General features: G+C 61.0%; 1 protein-coding gene across 2 annotated transcripts in view; it reads left to right on the top strand.

Annotated features, from left to right (window-relative positions):
• The window catches only part of KIRREL3 (kirre like nephrin family adhesion molecule 3), a 456,656-nt gene extending 437,151 nt beyond the window's left edge, over positions 1–19,505 (top strand). Inside the window, exons 8-17 of one of the 2 annotated variants that reach the window (XM_059676140.1) lie at positions 100–248; positions 1,422–1,549; positions 2,391–2,517; positions 6,778–6,878; positions 9,107–9,305; positions 10,676–10,711; positions 14,115–14,222; positions 15,885–15,994; positions 17,695–17,781; positions 18,386–19,505. In XM_059676140.1, coding sequence (XP_059532123.1) covers positions 100–248; positions 1,422–1,549; positions 2,391–2,517; positions 6,778–6,878; positions 9,107–9,305; positions 10,676–10,711; positions 14,115–14,222; positions 15,885–15,994; positions 17,695–17,781; positions 18,386–18,829 — 1,489 coding nt within the window. In that variant the 3' untranslated portion in view covers positions 18,830–19,505. The remainder of the gene's footprint in view (positions 1–99; positions 249–1,421; positions 1,550–2,390; positions 2,518–6,777; positions 6,879–9,106; positions 9,306–10,675; positions 10,712–14,114; positions 14,223–15,884; positions 15,995–17,694; positions 17,782–18,385) is intronic. The other variant, XM_059676141.1, reaches the window with a different exon arrangement.
• Positions 19,506–19,968: the final 463 nt, after the last annotated feature.

Raw genomic sequence — 19,968 nt, 5'->3', positions numbered from 1 at the left:
TGTGGACTGGACGCGCCCAGCTCCCAGGAAACCGTCCCCCGGGCGGGAGGGGCGCCCTGGCCACCGAGGCCACCACAGCCTTCGGGGCCTGTGTTGCAGGTGGGCCAAGCGGGGCCAGATCATCAAGGAGGCGTCGGGAGAGGTGTACCGAGCCACCGTGGACTACACGTACTTCTCGGAGCCCGTCTCCTGCGAGGTGACCAACGCCCTGGGCAGCACCAACATCAGCCGCACCGTGGACGTCTACTGTGAGTGCCCCGTCTGGGGGCGCGGGCCCCGGGTGGTCTCTGCTCAGGCCCCGGGGACCAGTGCTGGCCCCTGCACACAGCGTGCCAGGCCTCCCAGCTCACGGAGCTGCGCCCTGTGCAAAGAGCCTCCTCGTGTGGGGGCCTCATGACAACACGGGGAGGCAGTCTGGTTCCCGTGAGGCAGATGAGGGGACAGAGGCCCGAGGTCACACCGTGCGGAGGCGGCAGGATGAGGCCTGAGACCAAGCTCCGAGCAAAACACTGCCTGCCCCCCCCAGCCTCCCCCCGCCCCCCCATTCAGGGCTCCCCGAGCTGCCCCTCCTCCCGGGGGCCTGGCAGAGACCTCCCAGCCAATGGGCAGCTGGGTGCATCACAGCCATAACCATTCGCTCCTCTGCGGCCCTTTCCAGCGTTAAAGCCCTTTCCCACACTCCTCTACACCTGCCCCTCCCTTCTCCCCCTCGGCCTCAGCTCCCTCCCACACCAGGGGGCTCGTCCAGGCTCCCGACCCCACCCCAGATTTCGCTCTCGCTCCCTGAAAGCCGCTCCCTGCACACCCTCTGTCCGATGCCTAAGAGTTCATCATCATTCTCACTCTGGGCCAGGCTTGGTCTGCAGGAGGCTCGGGGAAGGGGGTGCAGAGAGGAGCCTCCAGTAACCCCGCCACGTAGCAGGGGTGTGGGCAACACGTGGGCTTGAACAAGAGGCTGGAAGGGGCTGGGACAGGGGACAGCCTGAGAGCAGAGGTGGGGACACCAGGGAGCCGCCTGGCCACTCCATTCCGTAGCTCAGAGCCCCTAGGGGGCCGGAGGCTCCGGGAGCAGCCACTTGACTTGAGGGCAGACACATGAAGGTCTTTAGGCCCAAGGAGGAGGGCCCCTCTGCCCGCACCTTGGGGTGGGGGCTTCCTGGGACCAGGACAGAGGGAAGGGGATGGGAGAGCCCTGGGGGCATATCCAGGCACAAAGGGGGCCGGAGCCTTTTTCCTCGGCTGTGCTGTCCGGCCAGGCGGGCGGGGGGTCCTTTCCCTTACTCCCCGACCAGAGGCCCAAGGGCAGAGGACTGAAGCGTGAGGGCCTGGGCTGGCGCCCGCTGAGGGGAAGAAAGGCAGCCGCAAAGCGGTCCCCAGAGCCCCCGGCCCACCGCACCCTGTCTGCCCCTCACCCGTCACAGTCGGGCCCCGGATAACATCGGAGCCCCAGTCCCTGCTCGTGGACCTGGGCTCGGAGGCCGTCTTCAGCTGCGCCTGGACCGGGAACCCCTCCCTGACCATCGTCTGGATGAAACGGGGCTCCGGCGTGGTGAGTCCGCAGCTCAGGCCCCGGGGGCCTCTGCCTGGGTTGGGGGGCCCCGGTCCCGGGTGTCACTCTTATACCGGGGTGTCAGCCTCCAGTGAGCTACAGGAAGAGGCTCCAGAAAGAGAAGAAGGCACCCCAGGGACCCACAGGCGCCTCCTCGGCCCTGCACACAGCAGCCGCTGTGGGTTTCCCGCCGTGACCCGGGAGGAACAGCTGGGGGTCACCCCACACTGGGAGTGAGAGGCACAGAGTTAAGCCACCCGTTAGCTTTTGGGTTCGCGTTGCTCTCTCTGTGCCTCAGTGTGCAAAGGCACCTGTCTCTGGAGGACCGGCCAGAGCTGGACGGGAGCGGGGGGAGGCAGAAGCCAGGAGTCCCACTCGGAGCCAGCCACTGCTTTCTTTTCGTCCCCCCAAACCACATCCCAAGGCGATACTGGGAATGACTGGGAGAGGCAGGTCCGGGGGCCTTCAAAGAAGGTCAGCTGTAGGGTCATTGCTCCGGGGGCCGGCCTGGGGCCGGTGGGTGGGCAGCCCCTCCCGGTATGAGACCGCCTCAGGGCACAGCCTGTGAGTCCCCATTCTCCACACTCATTCCGCACCCCACCTTCAGGGCTGCAGCCCACCCTCTGTGGTGCGGGCTCCCCCACACACAGGTGTTACGCAGTAACCGTCGCTCTCCCCCCCTCCCCTCCCCACCCCCTTGCCCCCTGCCCCGGCCCTGTTCTTACTGAGATGCTGGACGCGTGGGCTTTCACCGGGCCTGTCTGAGGAGGACTCTCGGGTCCTGAAGGACAGAGATCGCCTGCCCCCACTCTTTGTGTCTGATGCTCCCCGATTCTCCTAGGTCCTGAGCAACGAGAAGACCCTGACCCTCAAAGCCGTCCGCCAGGAGGATGCTGGGAAGTATGTGTGCCGAGCCGTGGTGCCCCGGGTGGGGGCCGGGGAGCGAGAGGTGACCCTGACTGTCAATGGTAAGACCCCACACACACTCCTGCCGGGGCCGGGGGTAGAGGGGAGAGAGAGGAGAGGGACCCAACGTGTCTGGGTCGCAGGCAGTGAGCCGCGGGACTGTCATCCGTTCTGGGCCTGGCCATCACCTCCGACTATGGGTGCACAAGTCTAGGCTGGAGCCCAGACGCCTCTCTCCTTCTTTCTCTCCTAAGGGTCTCAGCCCTGAAAGTGGTAGCCGATGAGTTTTATCCTCGCCAGGAAAGAAGGGTCAGGGGTCACTGGGCAGCCAAAGCCATACCCATCCTTTAACTTGACCTCAGCCCTGACGGGAATTTAGGGCGTGTCTCTGGACTCTGGATTGGCCCCTTCCCATTGCAATAGAGACATCCAACTGGACGAGACCAAGTGCTGGGGGGCGGGGGTCCCGCTAAGGGGTGGGGAGGTGCCTTGTTGCATATAATAAAAGCCACTGCAGCAGGAGAGGGCTTGCACGCCTCCCAAGGACACAGCCGGAGGCACTGGATGACTGCTACATGCAGCGTGTAGGGGACGGGGCTGAGACCGGGCCTGGCTGGCACCGGGACAGAGATTCGGGGTCCCCGCTGTGAGGCAGCCTGGGCCACGGTCTGGAACCCACGGTGGTTTGAGAGGGTGAGAAACACGAAGGCCAGGCCCTCTGCCTCCTCCAGCCTCCCCCGCCGCTGGGTTCCTGGTGTCCTGCTTAGTGTCTGTCATGCCCGGGCCCCTTGCAAGCCTGCCCCCCCATCTGCTCCACCCCCCCCCCCCATCTGACAGGGCTGAGCCGAGTCCCAGGTGGCTTCGTCTCCACCCAGGAAGCCGCATGGATGCGCCCGCTTTGCTAGAAAACTAACCAGCTCGGTGCCCCCTTAGCCACCCCCCCCCCGCTGTCCCCATTAACTGCCCCCCCCAATCTGTTTCCTTTCCTCTCCACGGGCTATGGCAGCCCCAGAGAGGGGTTACCCACCCAGACCCCTGAGTGCTCCCGGGCCACCTGTGCTGGGCGGAGCCCTGCCTCAGGGGCCCTCCTGCCTTTCCTGTGTGTCCCTAGGACCCCACCAGCAAATGGGCACCGCAGGCTAAAAATAACAGCATCTGGTGGCGCCTCCGCGTATCCATGGCAACAGGCAGCAGCCTTTTCCTGCCGCTCTGGGTCTGACACTCAGCTCGGTGCCAGGCCTTGGTGAAATCTCACGCGCCCACCCCCAACCCCCAATGCCAGCCCTGGGAGGGCGCTGGGCAGTGCTGGCCCGTGACTCGCCCGGGACCAGCCAGTCTGGGGACCCTCCGACTCACAGAGGCCTCCGGGGCCCCCAAGCCTGAAGCTTTGAAAGGAGCCTCCTTGTTTCTGGGGTAACCGGGGCGACTAAGGAGGGACTGACAACCCATTGTCCCTTTAGACATTCGGGGATTCCCAGCAGAGGTTTGAGGTGGTTTCCTGGGGAGGTAACGCACATCTTGGAGGGACACGGACACCCCAGCCTGGGCCTGGGCATCTGCCCAGGAGTCAATCTGCTTCCTCCAGGGTCTGGCTCTCTATCCCTCCCCCTCCCCCTTCCCGTTTCTGCCTCCAATCCTTCACGAGCCCCCCCTGAGTGGCCAGGAAGAGAATGCCCCGGGGATGGGAGTGCAGCAAGGAAGCTGATTGTGGCTGCTGAAGAGGGGCATCTCGCCCTGAGGCAGGGGTGGAGTAAGTGGCCAGGGAGGGGAGCCTGCCAGGCCCCTGGGCTCCTGCAGACCAGGTGGAGGGACGGTGCCTGAACGGGGCAGGGGGGATCTGGCCTTCTGAAGGGATCCAGAGTGATGGGGTTTTCTTCAGAACAAATCCGAGCCGCCAGGGACCTCCAGCCATTGCCCCCCGGGGGTCGGCGGGCACAGATGCCGGCTGCTTTGCTCACACCCGGATCTCAGGAAGGGGAGATGAGCCGTGTGACGGCTGCGCGGTGACTCCCTCAGCCCCATCCACCTCGATTCTGAGTTCTGGTTTCTTTTATGAAGCCCTTTAACAGATGCCTGAGAGTCCCCCGGGATGCCTAGCTGCTGGGGGGGGAAGGGGGGGGTAATTCTGGTTTCTTCACTTCCATCCCAGCCGCGGAACAAAGCCTGGCCCTCCTGCCTTTTCCTGGCGCCCAGGGCTCAGCCCACTTGTAAAGCCAGCTGAGTGTGGAAGCCCTCATCTGGAGGGTCCCCCACATCTGCCCTCCCCAGCTCCAAGCCATTTGCATCCTGAGCTCAAAAAGTCACCTGAGTGTGTCTCCCAGTCGCTTTTTTCCCCCACGGCTGAGAGCTACTCATAGAAATGCAAATCTGGTTTAATTAAGGCGGCTAATAAACAGCAATTACGTTGGCAGCGGGTTTTGTTTTGTTCCCAGCATAATATTACCTGTCCTGGGGTCCCTTTCTCTGCCTCCCTCGCTTCCTGCCACCTGAGCCCTGGCCTCTACCCAAGGGATTGGGAAGACAGCACAGGGGCCTCCACCCTCTTACCCCTGGCTTCTACTGCCCATCCAGCCAGGGAGTTGGCTGCAGAAATGACCGACTAGCCGCTCCCCCGTTGGCCAGGCCAGGCGGGCATCAGCCAGGAGACTGGGGGTAGATAAAAGGCAGACTAGACAAGAAGCACTGCTGGATTCAGATAGACTGGCTAGGCTGTCAGATGCAGCCCTGGAGACAGGTACTCCAAGACCGTGCCTTGTCACATGTGCACAGGCATACATACATGCACACGCACACACGTGCACACTCGTGCATATGCACAAACTGTGCCTTGTCACACGCGCACAAGCACACATGCATACATGTGTACACACACATGCACACACACATATGCACAAATTGTGCCTTGTCACACACAAGCACACATACATGCATACGCACACACGTGCACACCCACGTGTACACACACATATGCACAAGCTTGATGAGAAGGTGTAGGGGTCAGCTTTGGTGCCATGCTCTCACCTGGGCCATCTGGGATCTCCTGAGACCTGTGTGAGAAGAGAGCTAAGAAGTGCCCAGGGCATTGTGCCTCTCGGGGTGATTCTTTCCGCCCCGGGCCCCCTCAACATCACACACCATTTCTCTGCTGCCTCCCTCCAAGCTCAGCCTTGCCCAGGACACCCCGTTTGTTAGGCAAGCACGCCCTCTAGTGGAGACCTGAGAAAATGGCTTGGACTGGAACAGCTGGCTAAGGCGGAGGTGCCCGCTCACTTAGCACGGCTATACCCTTCCTCCCTGGCCACCCCCCACTCCCCTCTCAGGCGGACCACCTCCTTCACAAAGCGTCCCGTTCCCTATCCGCCAGGTAGAACTACCCTCTCTCCTCTGAGCCGCTGGCACTTCATCCGTACACGCCTGGGGTCCCAACACTCGCCCCCTCTTCTCAGTCATTTCTGCGTGGAGAAAGGGAGGCCCCCTCCCTCCTCTGGTGGCTTTGGCTGGTGGAGTAATCGAACCGGTTTGTGCCAGATTAACAAGAGAATAATCATCTAATTTAACTACATGCATGCCTACGGGAGCTCCACACGCGTGAGAGGGGGACAGGGAGTTAAAAGGAGGTGAATATGGCACCCCGAGCTAAGGAGAAGGTAGGCGGGCACCTTGGAGCTGCAGGGGGAGGCCAGAGCAGGACGGTGAGAGCTGCAGATGCTCAGTCACCCACAGTCTGCCCTGCTGTGCCCACAGGTCAGGAATCCTCTCTCGGACGCTCTCATTACAGGGGAGGCCCCTCGTTTAAATTCCTACAGGCAGCTAAGGGGAGATGGGAGTTTCTCTGGAGCCCACACTCCACAGCAGCACATGTAGGGGTGACTCATTCTGAACCCCTGCAATGTCTTCTGGGCCTTCTGACTCAGAGGCACCCGCTCATGACCCCTTAAGACAGTGATGGCGAACCTTCTGAGCTCGGCGTGTCAGCATTTTGAAAAACCCTAACTCAACTCTGGGGCCGTGTCACATCTAGAAAATTTTTGAACTTTGCAACCATCGTAAAACAAAGACTTATCTTTTTGATATTTATTTTATATATTTAAATGCCACTTAACAAAGAAAAATCAACCTCTGACACGCGTGTCATAGGTTCGCCATCACTGCCTTAAGAGGTCCGCGACGGACGCCTTGCACTTCACCTGGTACGCACAAGCCTTCGGGACGTGTCTGCTGAATGACTGACGAAATGAATAAACTGAGCCCCCCCCCCCATGAGGGGCCCCGCCAGGGACCTGCCCTTCCTGAACCCCTGACGCCATCTGTTTCCCCCACAGGCCCCCCCATCATCTCCAGCACCCAGACCCAGCACGCCCTCCATGGGGAGAAGGGCCAGATCAAGTGCTTCATCCGGAGCACGCCGCCGCCTGACCGAATAGTGAGTGCTCAGGGCGGGGAGGGGGTCGCAGCCGCCCAGAGCTGTGGGCCCCCGGGAGCCAGCCACCCCTGGGTTCCCTCACTCCCGCTGGCTCTCTGGGAGAGGCGTCCTGAGGACAAAAGTCGGGGGCGGGCGGTCTCCCCTTTCAGAGCAGGCTGTCCTGCCGGGTCCGTGGGCAGGTGTGTTTCCTGCCTCCCTGCCCTGGAGCTGGGCGCTGGCATCGGTCGTTCTAACAGAATTCTGCATCCTGGCGGCAGGGGAGCAAGTGGGGGGAGCAGAGAGCAAGTGGGGGAGCCAGAGAGCAAAAGGGGGGAGCAGGGAAGCAAGTGGGGGAGCAGGGGGGAAAGAAAGATACACGATTTCTTCACCCTCCTGGGTTCAAGTTCTTGGCCAAATCCTACGCAGAGTGCAGTTACAGTGGCAAACCCCTCTCCGCGCCTCCAGAGTCCCCCTCTCGGCCTCCGTCATGGAGAACAAAAGCTGCCTCGTTCATCAAGTTTTCTCTCTGAAAGTGTCCTCGTTCCCCCCACCACCACCCCCTTTCTCAGCACCCGCATCTCCACGCAGTGCAGCTGGGGCAGCCCCAGTCCACGCCTAGCCCTCCAGGCACTGGCATTGGTGGCAGGGCGCCTTGTGCCCAGCCCGCCTGAAGCTGGTAGAAGCCCAGGCATAAACCCAGGAGGGTGAACCCTGGGCAGCCCCGGGGGAGGCGAGGCAGGGCTTGTGATGAGGAAGCCCAAGGCCGAGGTCGGTCCTCCGGGCCATCTCCGAGGGGCAGTTCTACTTCTCATGGGCCGGCAGTGCCAGGGAGGCGGGGGGCAGGGGGCGCATGCCCGGCTGGGGCGTGGAGGCGGCACCCACTCAGGGTGCTGTCTGTACAGGAGGGATTACTAGGGCGGTATTATTCTAACACACTCTCCCGGGCATTCCGTTAACTCACTGAAAGACTCGCACAAAGATTGCAAGAATTCACACAGAGAACGAACACCGACACCTCCCTGTTCCCGTCACTCTTTTTGTTATTGTTTTTTTAATTATAAGCGCAACACACGCCCATTGTCGCCCATCCCCTTCACTCCCGCACATCCTCAGTCCTCCTCTGCGCAGTGTCTAACTCTAGCCGCGGTGGGTTCTCTCGGGCGGTTTCGGCCCCAGGGGGTGCGTGGCGTCGCCTGGAGACCCCGTGGGCTGTCACACTGGAGGCCGCTGCTGGCACAGGGCAGCCCACGCCCGAGAAGGTCAACAGTGCGGGGCCTCGGAGCGCGGTCCCCCCCGCAGGACCGCATTCTCGGGAACCTGAGCCAACAGGGCGTGCAGGGGCCTCCCCGTGCGGGTGAAGCAGCTCAGGGGGGAATTCAGCGATCACCCCTAGAAACCCAGCTAGATTAAGGTGATCACAGCTCTCGGAACATAGTTGTGTCCAGACATGACACACAGGTAACACACTAGCTCTGGCCAGTTCCTCTCAGAGGTTAGAGCATCGTCCCCTGGTCCAAAGGGTCGTGTGTTTGATTCCCAGTCAAGGACACGTACCTTGGTTGCAGGCTGAATCCCACAGGCGCCCGAGCAGCCAATCGATGTGTCTCTCTCGCATCAATGTTTCGCTCTCCCTCCCTCTCCCTCCCTTCCACTCTCTCTAAAAATAAATCAATATAAAAAAATATCCTCGGGTGAGGGTTAAAAAAAAAAAGTAACAAAACTAGAGTCAGCCCCTCTGGGCTGGTCCTCTGCCTCCAGCAGCCAGGGGGCAGCGCCAGGCTGGTGGGAGCATCCGGGAGACACTGGCACAGGCCAGCCCAGGGGGTCCCAGCCCAGGGGGGCTCCCATCACTGCCCGGACTCTCTCACTGGCCTGGAGAGGTGTCCAGTGCCAATGCACATGAGGACCCTCCTTGAAGGACATGCCCCCCGAGGTGCCCAGCCTCTGCGTGCACATATACGTGTGTGCATGTACATGTGTGCATGTATGTGTGTGTGTGTGCACAGGTTCACACTGTGTGGGGTGGGGTGCTGTGCGCATGTGCCGTGGCATGTGTTATGTATGTGTGGTGCATGCACACTTGCGGCGTGTTGGGGTGCGCGTGTACCTGTGTGTACGTGTGCCGGGGCTGGTGACAGCGGGCGTGCATGTGAGCCTGGCAGTGCCAGCCCTGCAGCACGAGGCGACGCGGTGGTCCCCATGCGGGTGGCCCAGGTGGGGTCTCCTCCTGACTCTGGCACCCCGGGCAGGCCTGGTCGTGGAAGGAGAATGTGCTGGAGTCGGGGACCTCGGGGCGCTACACGGTGGAGACGGTCAGCACGGAGGAGGGCGTCATCTCCACGCTGACCATCAGCAACATCGTGCGGGCTGACTTCCAGACCATCTACAACTGCACCGCCTGGAACAGCTTCGGCTCCGACACCGAGATCATCCGGCTCAAGGAGCAAGGTGGGACGGGGACCCTCCCGCCCCGGGCAGGGCTGGGCAAGGCCTCCAGGCCCTGGGGGCCCAGAGGCCTAGTGAGGCTGCGAGCGGGCAGGACCCAGGACAGGCTGCAGTGTTCCGCTCACCCCCCGCCAGGCAGCCTTGAGGCCGGGGCGGAGCCCGCACAGGAGGCCAGGAGGCCAGAGGGGTAGGAAGCTGCTCAGGGAGGTGGCCTGTCAGGGTGAGGTTTCAGGGAAGGGGACCCCAGAGCAAGCCAAGTTCATGCCATGCTGAGCCGCCAGCACCTTCGAAAGGCCTCGCTTGCCTGAGCTCAGCATTTACCTGGTCTGACGCCAACGTGCCCTCAGGACCGTGTGATCCGCTGAGGGGCAGCCCGCGACCCTGGGCAGGACACAGGGAGACCCCAGGGTGGATGTGTTGGGGAACCTGGCCTAGCCAGTTAGCACAACAAGCCAGTCCAGACACCCCAAAGTCCCCCAGAGGCACCCGAGCTGAGCTAAAGGGAGGCGACTGAGCTGCCCTAACCACTGGGTGGGGGAGCCCAGACCCTCTGCAGTTCCCCTGGGACATGGGAGACTCCTGGGCCAAGGGGCTGAGCAAGAGGCAGCCAGGGGAGCTGTTCTGGGCAGAAGGGCTCAGTGGGAGGGGCAGGGGAGGTGAGAAGGAAGAGAAGGAGGGAGGGGGTAGGTTCACTGTGACCCTGGGTGCAGACTGCCCAGCTCCTGGTCATGAACTCCAGTCTCTGCTCAAAGGTTTCACATGGGCGGGGGTGGGGGGCACTGAGTGGGATCCGCTGCACACTGGGTCCTGAGATGGGCTGCAGACCTTGCCCCTCTGCCAGGGTCATCCAGGGGGCCTCAGCCCTGGCACTCTCTGACCCCTCCAAGATGAAGCCCCCCCCCACAGGCTGTCAGGCCCTGACAAAGGCTCTGGGCCAAGCAGGTGGTCCCCGCTGGGCCCTCGGGCCCCCAGGACCCTGTGGGTCACAGCGTCTCCCCACCCCTCTCCCCTAATAGGTGCTGCTGCGCATAATGCTTTGCACATACTTTGCATAACATCATCCACACGTCATCCCCAACCTCCGGTGCCTGTTGCTTCCCCTCCATGTCTTCCCCTTGGTGGCCCCACCCCCCATGCTCTCCCCTCCCAGAACCCTCCCCCCTCCCCCACTCAGCCTTGACTTCTCTCTCTGGCCCCTCCCCCCTGAGTCTCTAAGTCTCTCCCAGTTCAGTTGGGATGGCCTGGGTCTATTGGGGAGTCCCGAAGGCATGATTGAGGAGGGAGCCCCCACACCCCAGACCCCTGCAGGTGGCGGTCCCCCCAGTCCCACCCCACAGGCCCTGGCGGTGGACGCTTGCTTTATTTCCAAACAGGTTCGGAAATGAAGTCGGGAGCCGGGCTGGAAGCAGGTAGGGAAGGAGACATGAGAACTCCCTGGGCTGGGGGAACGGACCTCAGGGCTAGAGGGGGAGGGAACCCCAAAGGGAGTAGGGAGGCCTGTGCAGGCCGCTAACTTCTCCGCCCTCCCCCATCTCGAGGGGTCGGTGCAATCAGAGCAGCAGGGAGAGGGGTTCCCAGCCACACGGGTCAAGGAACCCCAGACGCCCCCAGAGCTGCTTGCTGCAGGGACCAGGCTCCTGTTCCCCCTGCTCTGTTCCTCCCGTCCCTTCCCTTCAAAGCCCTGGCTCCTGCCCTCTGGGACAGCCTCCCTCTATCTCCATGGTCTTCCTGCCCTTCCTGCTTCTCACATCATCACCAGCTCAGCAGGGGCCTCCAGGGGCCGGGGCCTCCAGCCTGCTGTGGCCTGCGCATCCACGCTAATCCATGCTTGCTCGCGGCTGCCTGCTCCCCACTCCTGCCATTCGCCTGCCATTCCCCAGGGCGCTGTCCCGCCACAAGGCACCTGGCCCCAGAGTGGCTGTCAGGATCCCTGGGTTGAGCTGCTCGGTCTTGGGCCCCACAGGAAATGCCGCCCGCCCCCCCCGCCCCCCCTCCAAGCAGAAACCCAGCAAAGAGGATCAGGGCCTTGCAAACCTGATCCCCCAGGCTGACTAAGGACAGGCCGAGGGTGTGGGTCCTCTGCCCTGTTCCTCCCACCACGCTGGCCAGGGAAGGAGCTGGGGCCAGTCAGTTCCTTCAACCCGCTTCTATGCCACATGTGTCTGTCCACCCTCACCCAGAGGTCCCTGCCCCCTCCTGGCTGGGACTCCATCTCCTCAGATGAAGAGGAGGCTGAATGGAGGGCGGCTCCTCCCCCCCCAGTCCCTCTCTCTCCGGGGGACATTGGAGGGGTGCTGTGTCCAGGAAAGGACCACCAGCACAGCGGGCAGAGGCCAGGCCTCAGGAGGCCAGGCAAGGCCACAGAGGAATGCCACCCAACCGCCCCTCCCCCCCGCCCCAACCCCCTCGCCTCTGTCAGGCCCTCCTCTGCCCCTGCCCTCCTCCAGAAAAGATGGTGCCGTCCAGCTGCCAACAGCTGAGGGACAGGTGGCTCACAGGATGCCAGAGGCAGAACGGGCTTCCCTGGTTCTCTGATCTCACAGCCGAGACCCCAGGTGAGGCCCAGAAGGTTCGGGAGCCTTCTATGGTCACCCCTGGGCTCTGAGCTCCGCTGAGACAAGACCAAGTCATTCCAAGGAAACTCGCTAGGTGGCCAAGGAGAACCCAGGTCAAGCCCAAATCAAGCAAATGCAAAAGCACAGAGCCAACGAGCTTCCCAAGCAGCTTCCCTTTCCCAACGGAGTGAAACCCGGAGACAGAATCCTCCGTGTGTCAGAGCAAGGTCACCGAGGTCAAGTCCTTCGCTCCTGACTGTGGAAACTCCCCAAGCACCTGCCTTGTCCATCCCTGAGCGTTTGCCCCACCCACCTCCTCCCCACCCTCCCTGCCTCTCCCGCAGTGGCCCCGGCCACCAGCAGGCAGGTCACAGGGAGCTGGTGTGTGAGTCCTGGGCTGGAAGGATGTACCGGCATCACCACCACCAACACCACTACCACCACCGCCGCCAACCATCCGCACCTTCTCCGGCCAGGCAGGGACCAACCGCCTCCCCCAGGCAGCATCTCCAACAGCCAGGGTTGCAGTTTTCTTCTCCTTTTTAAAAAAATATATTTTTATTGATTTCAGAGAGGAAGGGAGAAGGAGAGAGAGAGAGAGAGAAACATCACTGATGAGAGAGAATCACTGACCAGCTGCCTCCTGCATGTCCCCCACTGGAGATTGAGTCCTCAACCCGGGCATGTGCCCCGACCGGGAACCGAACCGTGACCTCCTGGTTCATAGGTCAACACTCAACCACTGAGCCACGCCAGCCGGGCTCTTCTTCTCTTTAAATAAACGAACAATGAGAGGCTAACCCACAGCCCAAGACAAACAACTAGATGTCCCAGTCATCCACCTTGAGAAAGTGGAGTGGGCTGGAGGGAGGGAGTACTAACGCTACGAGGAAATTTCCTCTCTTTACGATTTAGATCCTTGACAATCCTCCTTCCCATATGGAAACAGGCCGGAGGCTGAATGGGTCTGGGAGCCAGGCCCAGTTCCGAGGCCTTTAGCTGCATTCCCTCACCTAAACCCCGTAGCACAGCCCTGCCTGGGCAGCGTAGCCATCCCACCTCACAGATAAGAGAGGGTTAAGTAAGTTGCGCAGAAGTAATGGCGTCTGGGCTGTACGGAGCATGGGAGATTTGGCGGCTGCTGTGTGATACAGTGGACGGAGCGGGGCAGGACCGGAGGGGGTGCTGGGGGGAGGGATAAGAGGAGACCCAGATTTGCCCTGGCCCCACTGATGCTGAGTGTCCTTGACCAAGTCACTTGACTTCTCTGGGCCTCAGTGTTTCCCTCTGTAAATGAGAGATGTGGACTCAGTGGGCCCTCAGGTCTCGGTGCCCCTGCAGTCTCCAGTTCTACTCCCCATGGACTATTCCGGGCCCCACATCATATGCTCAGGCCCCATATGCAGCCACAGAAAGGCCAGGGCTATCTGGAAGAGCACCCCCCAAACCCCAGCCCCAACATCACTCTCCCTCCCCTCATCTCTCCTGGGCTGGGGCAGGCACAGACCACAGAGACCCAGTCGGGAGCAGGGCTCTGCCTAGCTGCAGTCCTGGGCCCCTTGAGAAAGATTGCCAGGATGCCCAGAGGACTGGCCTAGGAGAGGAAGGAGCAGGACGGGGGTGTGGGGGGAGCGGGCAAGGAAAAGGGGCACTTCTCCTTAAAGAGGAGAGAGCTGGAATCCTGCTCTCCTGGCCGGGAAGATGGGCCTGACACCTACAACTGCAGATGCCCAGAAGGCCCCTAGGGGGCGCTGCTCCGACCTGAGGACTAATTCTAAAGGCTGGGTGTCTGTGCCCAGCTCTTGCACCTGGGAAAGGGACGAGAAGGAAAATGCAAACCGAACGGGCAAGGACAGTGACCACAGTCATTTTCCAAAGACAAGCCAGGACGTGGGGACATTCTTCAGCCACTGCGAGATAGACCGGCTGAACCCCCTGGAGATCTAACGTGCCAGCCTTGCCTCTCACCTCCCCTGTCGCCTCCCCGGCCCCCTCCTTTGTCTGCTTGCTTCCCTCTCCCACCACCACTGCTCCCCTGTCTTCCTCCCGCCCTCTCCCGTCCCCATGTCCCACCTGAGCTGCCCTGGTTAGACTCTGCCTGGGCCTGCCCAGCGCCCCCTACAGGCACTTCCCGGAAGGGCCCTGGGCAGGGCTCTAGCCCCGCTTGGCAGAGGCTGCACCCCAGGGACCTGGGTGAGGCCCCGGGGAGCGTGGGCTGCTGAGTCCCTGGTCAGCTGTGCCTGCTTCTCTCCCACAGAGTCCGTGCCGATGGCCGTCATCATCGGGGTGGCCGTGGGAGCCGGCGTGGCCTTCCTCGTGCTCATGGCAACCATCGTGGCCTTCTGCTGTGCCCGCTCCCAGAGAAGTACGGGAGGGGCCCCGGGATCTCGGGGAGGGGGACAGAGAGAAAGCCAGGCTTAGGCCGCCCCCAGAGCAAGTGGGCAGGAGGCGCCCAGGTGGTGCTGGGAGCTGCGGGCAGGGATGGGCCGTGCCCATCTCCATGCGAGCAGTGCTTTGCGGGCATCAGGCACGTAGTGGGCACTTAGCCGAGGGGGAGCTGGTCTGCACTAAACCTCCCCCGACAGGGCAGTCAGCCAGCACTGGGGATTGAACACGTGTAGCCGGAGAGAATGCTGGAAATCCCGCCCTTCGTGGCCAGCAAGTCCAACCTGAAAAGCTGGTCACCCTCACACGAGAAACAAAAAGCCATCCAAGGGATCTCTTTGTGCAGACTTTTTTTAAAAAAATAGATTTTATTGATTTTTTTTACAGAGAGCAAGGGAGAGGGATAGAGAGTTAGAAACATCGATGAGAGAGAAACATCGATCAGCTGCCTCCTGCACACTCCCTACTGGGGATGTGCCCGCAACCAAGGTACATGCCCTTGACTGGAATCGAACCTGGGGCCCTTCAGTCCGCAGGCCGAAGCTCTATCCACTGAGCCAAACCGGTTAGGGCTGTGCAGACTTTTAAAGGCCTTCCTTCCGTCACGGGCAATAAAATCTCGGTGTCCGCGCATTCTTGAAGATCGTGTGCGTCTCGAGTTCCCATCCCGGACACAGCGCTGACGTTCCACGTGACGGACACACGCAGACGTGTCAAATGCCACGGCGGCGCAGAGGTGGAGACCGCGCAGGCACAGTCCTCTGGTCCCCCTTCTTCTACCTGGGAGCTTGGGCGGGGCCACAGCTACCTCAGCCTCAGTTTCCCCATCTGTCACAGTCAGGGGGTGGGGGACATGACTTGTGTGACCCCACGCAGCCCTAACACGGTGCTGTGAGCACAAGGCGGACGTGAATAATCAGAGTAAGCCCGCCCCCTCCTCCACGTGGCAGCCTTCGCTATGGGAGAGAGCAGGGTGCTCCCCCCACGTCCCCTCCACTCCAGGCTAAGCGTCCTGGACCCCTCGGTGGTGCGGTCTCAGGACCTCCCTCACCACTCTCTCCATGGAAACGCCAGGGCCCCAGATTTTAGCCAGAATTTTCTAACAAGTTGCCAACTGAAAACCGGCTGCCTCCTCTAGAGTTCGCCCCATTTCCGTCCTGAAAGCACTGACTGAGGAGCTGGACCACTGCACGGCAGGGATAGCTCTGCTTCTGGCGGGAGGTTGACCAGTAGGTCCTTTCTAACAGTCAGGTGTGTGATGCTCTGAAGGGGGAGCTCAGAGCCTGCTACAGGGGGTCAGAGAAGACCCCCAGAAGTGGGGAGACTTTAGCAGCATGAAAGGGCCTCACTCCGTGTGGTGGACAAAGGGATGAGGACAGCCTCGTAAGCCCCGGAAATTGCAGTGACGGGCTGAGGTGCATGCAACCGGGAGCCCACAGGGGCAGAGCTCGGAGGCCCAGAGCCCTCAGCTCATCTAGACAGGGTTCTGCTGGCAGGAGGGACGTGGTGAAGCCGCAGGATTCGGAGGCTGGAGGGTAAACTCCGGGGCCACGGGGGTGTGGGAGGGGCTGGCCATCTCGGGCCCTGATGCCTGCGGATGCAGCCGGAATCTGTCATCTCCACGTTCCTATTTTACGTCCAGATCTCAAAGGTGTTGTGTCGGCCAAGAACGATATCCGCGTGGAGATCGTCCACAAGGAGCCTGCCTCTGGCAGGGAGGGCGAGGAGCACCCCACCATCAAGCAGCTGATGGTGAGAATGCTGTCCTACTCCCACCCCACCCCAACCTCTGAGCCCCGAAGTCCTGGACAACAAGCCCCCGCCCCCCCCCCCCCACCCCGGGAGCCTGAGGTGCTTCATGAAGCAGCGCATCCGCCACAACGCGCCCTTCCCCCTATCACAGGCCAGGTGCGCTGGGGGTTCTAGAGACGCCACAACATCTAAAGGGCAGCCCCAGCTTTCACAGAACCTGGCCATTCGGTAGGAGAGAAGACATGCATACATAACCACAGGATGTTGCCATACAACTTATCATTCTACACACCTACACCCACAGATATCACAGATATTCAGTATATACCCCATGTCTCAATTACCCCCTCTTCCCCCCCCCCCCACCCCACCCCCATAAAAATAAAAAGTCTGCAAGAGGCATAGGTTCCTCTTCCGGAACTGACTTGCATACCGTAAGCAAATCAGAACTTCTCCAGCAGCCCACACCTGTTCCTCCTCCCAACTGTGCAAACAAACCTGAAACACGGCTAGGAAACCCTCGTGGTGATACGCGGGAGGGGGAAAGATCATGGGCTGCCCCAGAGCCTGTGGAGCACAGCCAGCTCTCGAGATGTCAGCTGCTTGTGCAGAAATGCCACATGGGGAGCAGCTACTGGGGTTATTTAGATTAATTAACACACCCACTGTGTGCTGCCTATGCTTTATTTTTCACCTTAAGTGTATTATTTTAATTCTCGGAAATTTAAAGCAACGCCACTGCATTCATTCATCCGACACAAACCTAACATTGGTAACAGCCCTACTCTATGTAGATCAGGCACTGCACTAGGCGCTGGTAAATCAAGGAATTAATCAAAAGCATTCACTTGATTCCATCCCAAAAGCATTTAAGTCAATGACCACAATACCGCAGGCGCTGTACCAGGTGTGCTGAGGACCGAATGAGAAACAGGAAGTGATCCTTTTTCTTCAGCATTGTGGTATCTGTTAAGGAAGAAAACTTAGTACATCTACGTCATTGCTGTGTGGCCAAGGTCACCGTGAGTCACGGTGACGCCTTCCGAATGCCTTCCCTAAGCCCAGCACTGCTGACACACTGTCCTGCTGGGGCCCAACCTGTGCCCACGGGTTGAAGTTCTGTAATGATTGTTTTTATTGATGTTTTGAGAGAGAGAGGAAGGGAGATGGATAGAGGGGTAGAAACATTAATGATGAGAGAGAATCATTGATCAGCTGCCTCCGGCACACCCCTACTGGGGATCAAGCTCACAACTCGGGCATGTGCCCTGACTGGGAATCAAACCAGTGACTTCCTGGTTCGTGGGTTGGTGCTGAGCTACACTGGCCGGGGGCGAGGTTCTGTGACTATTTACCTACAGATCCATCATCCTGATGAGAACAGCTGTATCTTGATCTCTGTGTACCTGGCCCTTAGCACAGTGCTTGCCCTGAAATTGAGGAAATGCTCAATCTGAATTGAATTGAATCAGCCAAGTGAGAGCTCTGTAGGGAAGTCACCTCAGTCTTAGAGACCTGCCCCTCACCCCTCCCAACCCCCACCCCCCACCCCCACTCCTGAGTCCTTCACCCTCCTGTGGGCCGGGCAGTGGGAGGCAGAGATGCAGGCTTCTTTCGTGTTGGCCTCTCCATCTCTTCCTTGGGGCCAGCGGACGGCTAGCCCACCACCGGCCCGCTGAGCAGCCATCTTTGGGTTGCAGATGGAGCGGGGAGAATTCCAGCAAGACTCCGTCCTCAAGCAGCTCGAGGTCCTCAAAGAAGAAGAGAAGGAGTTTCAGAACCTGAAGGTAGGCGTGGCCCCGAGCTGTAGGACTGGGTGTCCCCTGGCCTTCAGCGCCGAGGGCCCAAGCCCCGGTCCAGACAGACAATGGCAGCAACTAGAAGAGAAAGGCCAGAGCTCACCTTGGGGCAGGTGCCTCTCCTCTCCCTAAGGTGGGACCCCCCCCTCCTCCCCCCTCCCCCATCCCGCTGTGAGCACCTGCTGTCTCAGCCCCACACTAAGGAGGCAACTGAGTTCAGGTGGAGGTCCCCAGCTCTCCTCCCCCACAGCCTTTTCACAGATGCATTTGAAAACTAAGTACCTGTGTTCTGGACAAAAACAAAAAAAAACAAAGTCTGGTTCTCAAAGGACCTGGCATTGTGCTGACATCACTAAAGCTACCCTGCACCCTCCCTGCAGCGCCCTCCCTCTGCGCTGCCACCCGAACACCTGGCAGCCCTCTCTTCCCCGGGATAACCCTTCCAGACCCCCTCCCCCGCTTTCTCCCCTGCTGTCCCCCCTCTGGTCTGTCTGCCTCCCGTCCCTTGTAAGGAAGGCCCGCTCGGCCTAGGAAGCTCAGCGCAGCCCGCCGCCCCTGATGCTGCTATGCTCTGACCTCCCCCTCCCCCCAGGACCCCACCAATGGCTACTACAGCGTCAACACCTTCAAGGAGCACCACTCCACCCCCACCATCTCGCTGTCCAGCTGCCAGCCGGACCTGCGTCCTGCTGGCAAGCAGCGCGTGCCCACGGGCATGTCCTTCACCAACATCTACAGCACCCTGAGCGGCCAGGCCCGCCTCTATGACTACAGCCAGAGGTTCGTGCTGGGCATGGGCAGCTCGTCCATCGAGCTCTGCGAGCGCGAGTTCCAGCGGGGCTCCCTCAGCGACAGCAGCTCCTTCCTGGACACGCAATGTGACAGCAGCGTCAGCAGCAGCGGCAAGCAGGACGGCTACGTGCAGTTCGACAAGGCCAGCAAGGCCTCCGCCTCCTCCTCCCACCACTCGCAGTCCTCCTCGCAGAACTCCGACCCCAGCCGACCCCTGCAGCGGAGGATGCAGACTCACGTCTGAGGATCGCGGTCCAGCCCGCAGGCGGGGTTGAGGGGGGGACGGAGGCCACCGCACATCCTGGCTCTCCAGTTAGCACGGGGACTGTGTAGAGGACCCCAGAACCGGCAGCCTCCAGGACAGCCCGAGTGCCTCTGCCACCACCCTCCTGCGAAACCCTGATCAAGCACAAATCTGGGTCCCCAGCGGCCGAGGCAGAGGCGCGAGGTGGGGGCGCCGGAGGAGGAGGCAGGAGGATGCAGCTGAGCGCCATGCTCCCTGCAGGACCCTGGCTGGTCCCCAGCCCTTTCCTGGAGGCCCCTCCCTACCGCTCCTCCCACAGGCACTAGAGGCAGCTAGAACTTGGCTTTCATGAAACTGCCGATCGCTCTCCAGTCTCCCCGTGAGCTCTGCCCCTTGCTGCCCAAAAGCTCTACCCTTGCGCCCGTGCCCCTGTACAACTCTAGCGAGAAGAGGGGGGAAGGCTTCCCCCAACACACAGAGCTGCCCCAGTGCCGCAGCGCCCTCTGCTGCTCAGAGCCAGGAACGGCCTGGCCGCAGGACCAGCTCTCACACACTGGCTGGCAGCCTGCCCCCAATTTGTTCGGTGTTCCTCGTGCCCATACTCTTGCAGTTCTGTCCCTGGACTGATGCCTCTGGACTCTGAGGTGGGACTGGCCCGATGAGAGACTGGTGTCCTGAGAGGGGGAGGGGGTGTGTGAGCACCTCACCTGGGGAGCATCTCACCGGACACGCCCCCTCCCAGGCTGTGAGCCTCACGCCTTCCCACCCACCCTGCTTTGCATAGTCCCCTCTCCTCCACTGGCACATCTGAGTTAATAATACAAGGGGTGCGAGTGGTACTTTGGTCAGGGGGGCGGTGTTTCCTGCGAGAGGTAGGTTTGAGGGGACTAGAGGTCAGGGCTTTAAGATAACAAGATGGGCTTTCTCAGCTGATGAGACTCCGGGGCCCTGGATCCACACCAGGTGCAGTGGCCCTGTCTTCAGGGAGACTCCGTGGGCAAGAGAGAAAGCCTGTCGCCGCCTCCCCCCTCCTGCTCAGCACCCGAGAATAAATGTTAGGGTTGTTCCTCCAGCACATTCGTTCTCCCCTTTTGTTCCCCCAAAGCCACCGGAGGAACCCAGTGTTCTGGGGCCCACGG

Source organism: Myotis daubentonii, chromosome 19 (assembly GCF_963259705.1).
Source record: "Myotis daubentonii chromosome 19, mMyoDau2.1, whole genome shotgun sequence".
NCBI lineage: Eukaryota > Metazoa > Chordata > Mammalia > Chiroptera > Vespertilionidae > Myotis > Myotis daubentonii.
Note: the sequence above shows the minus strand (reverse complement) of the source record. Positions and strands in the feature narration are given on the sequence as shown.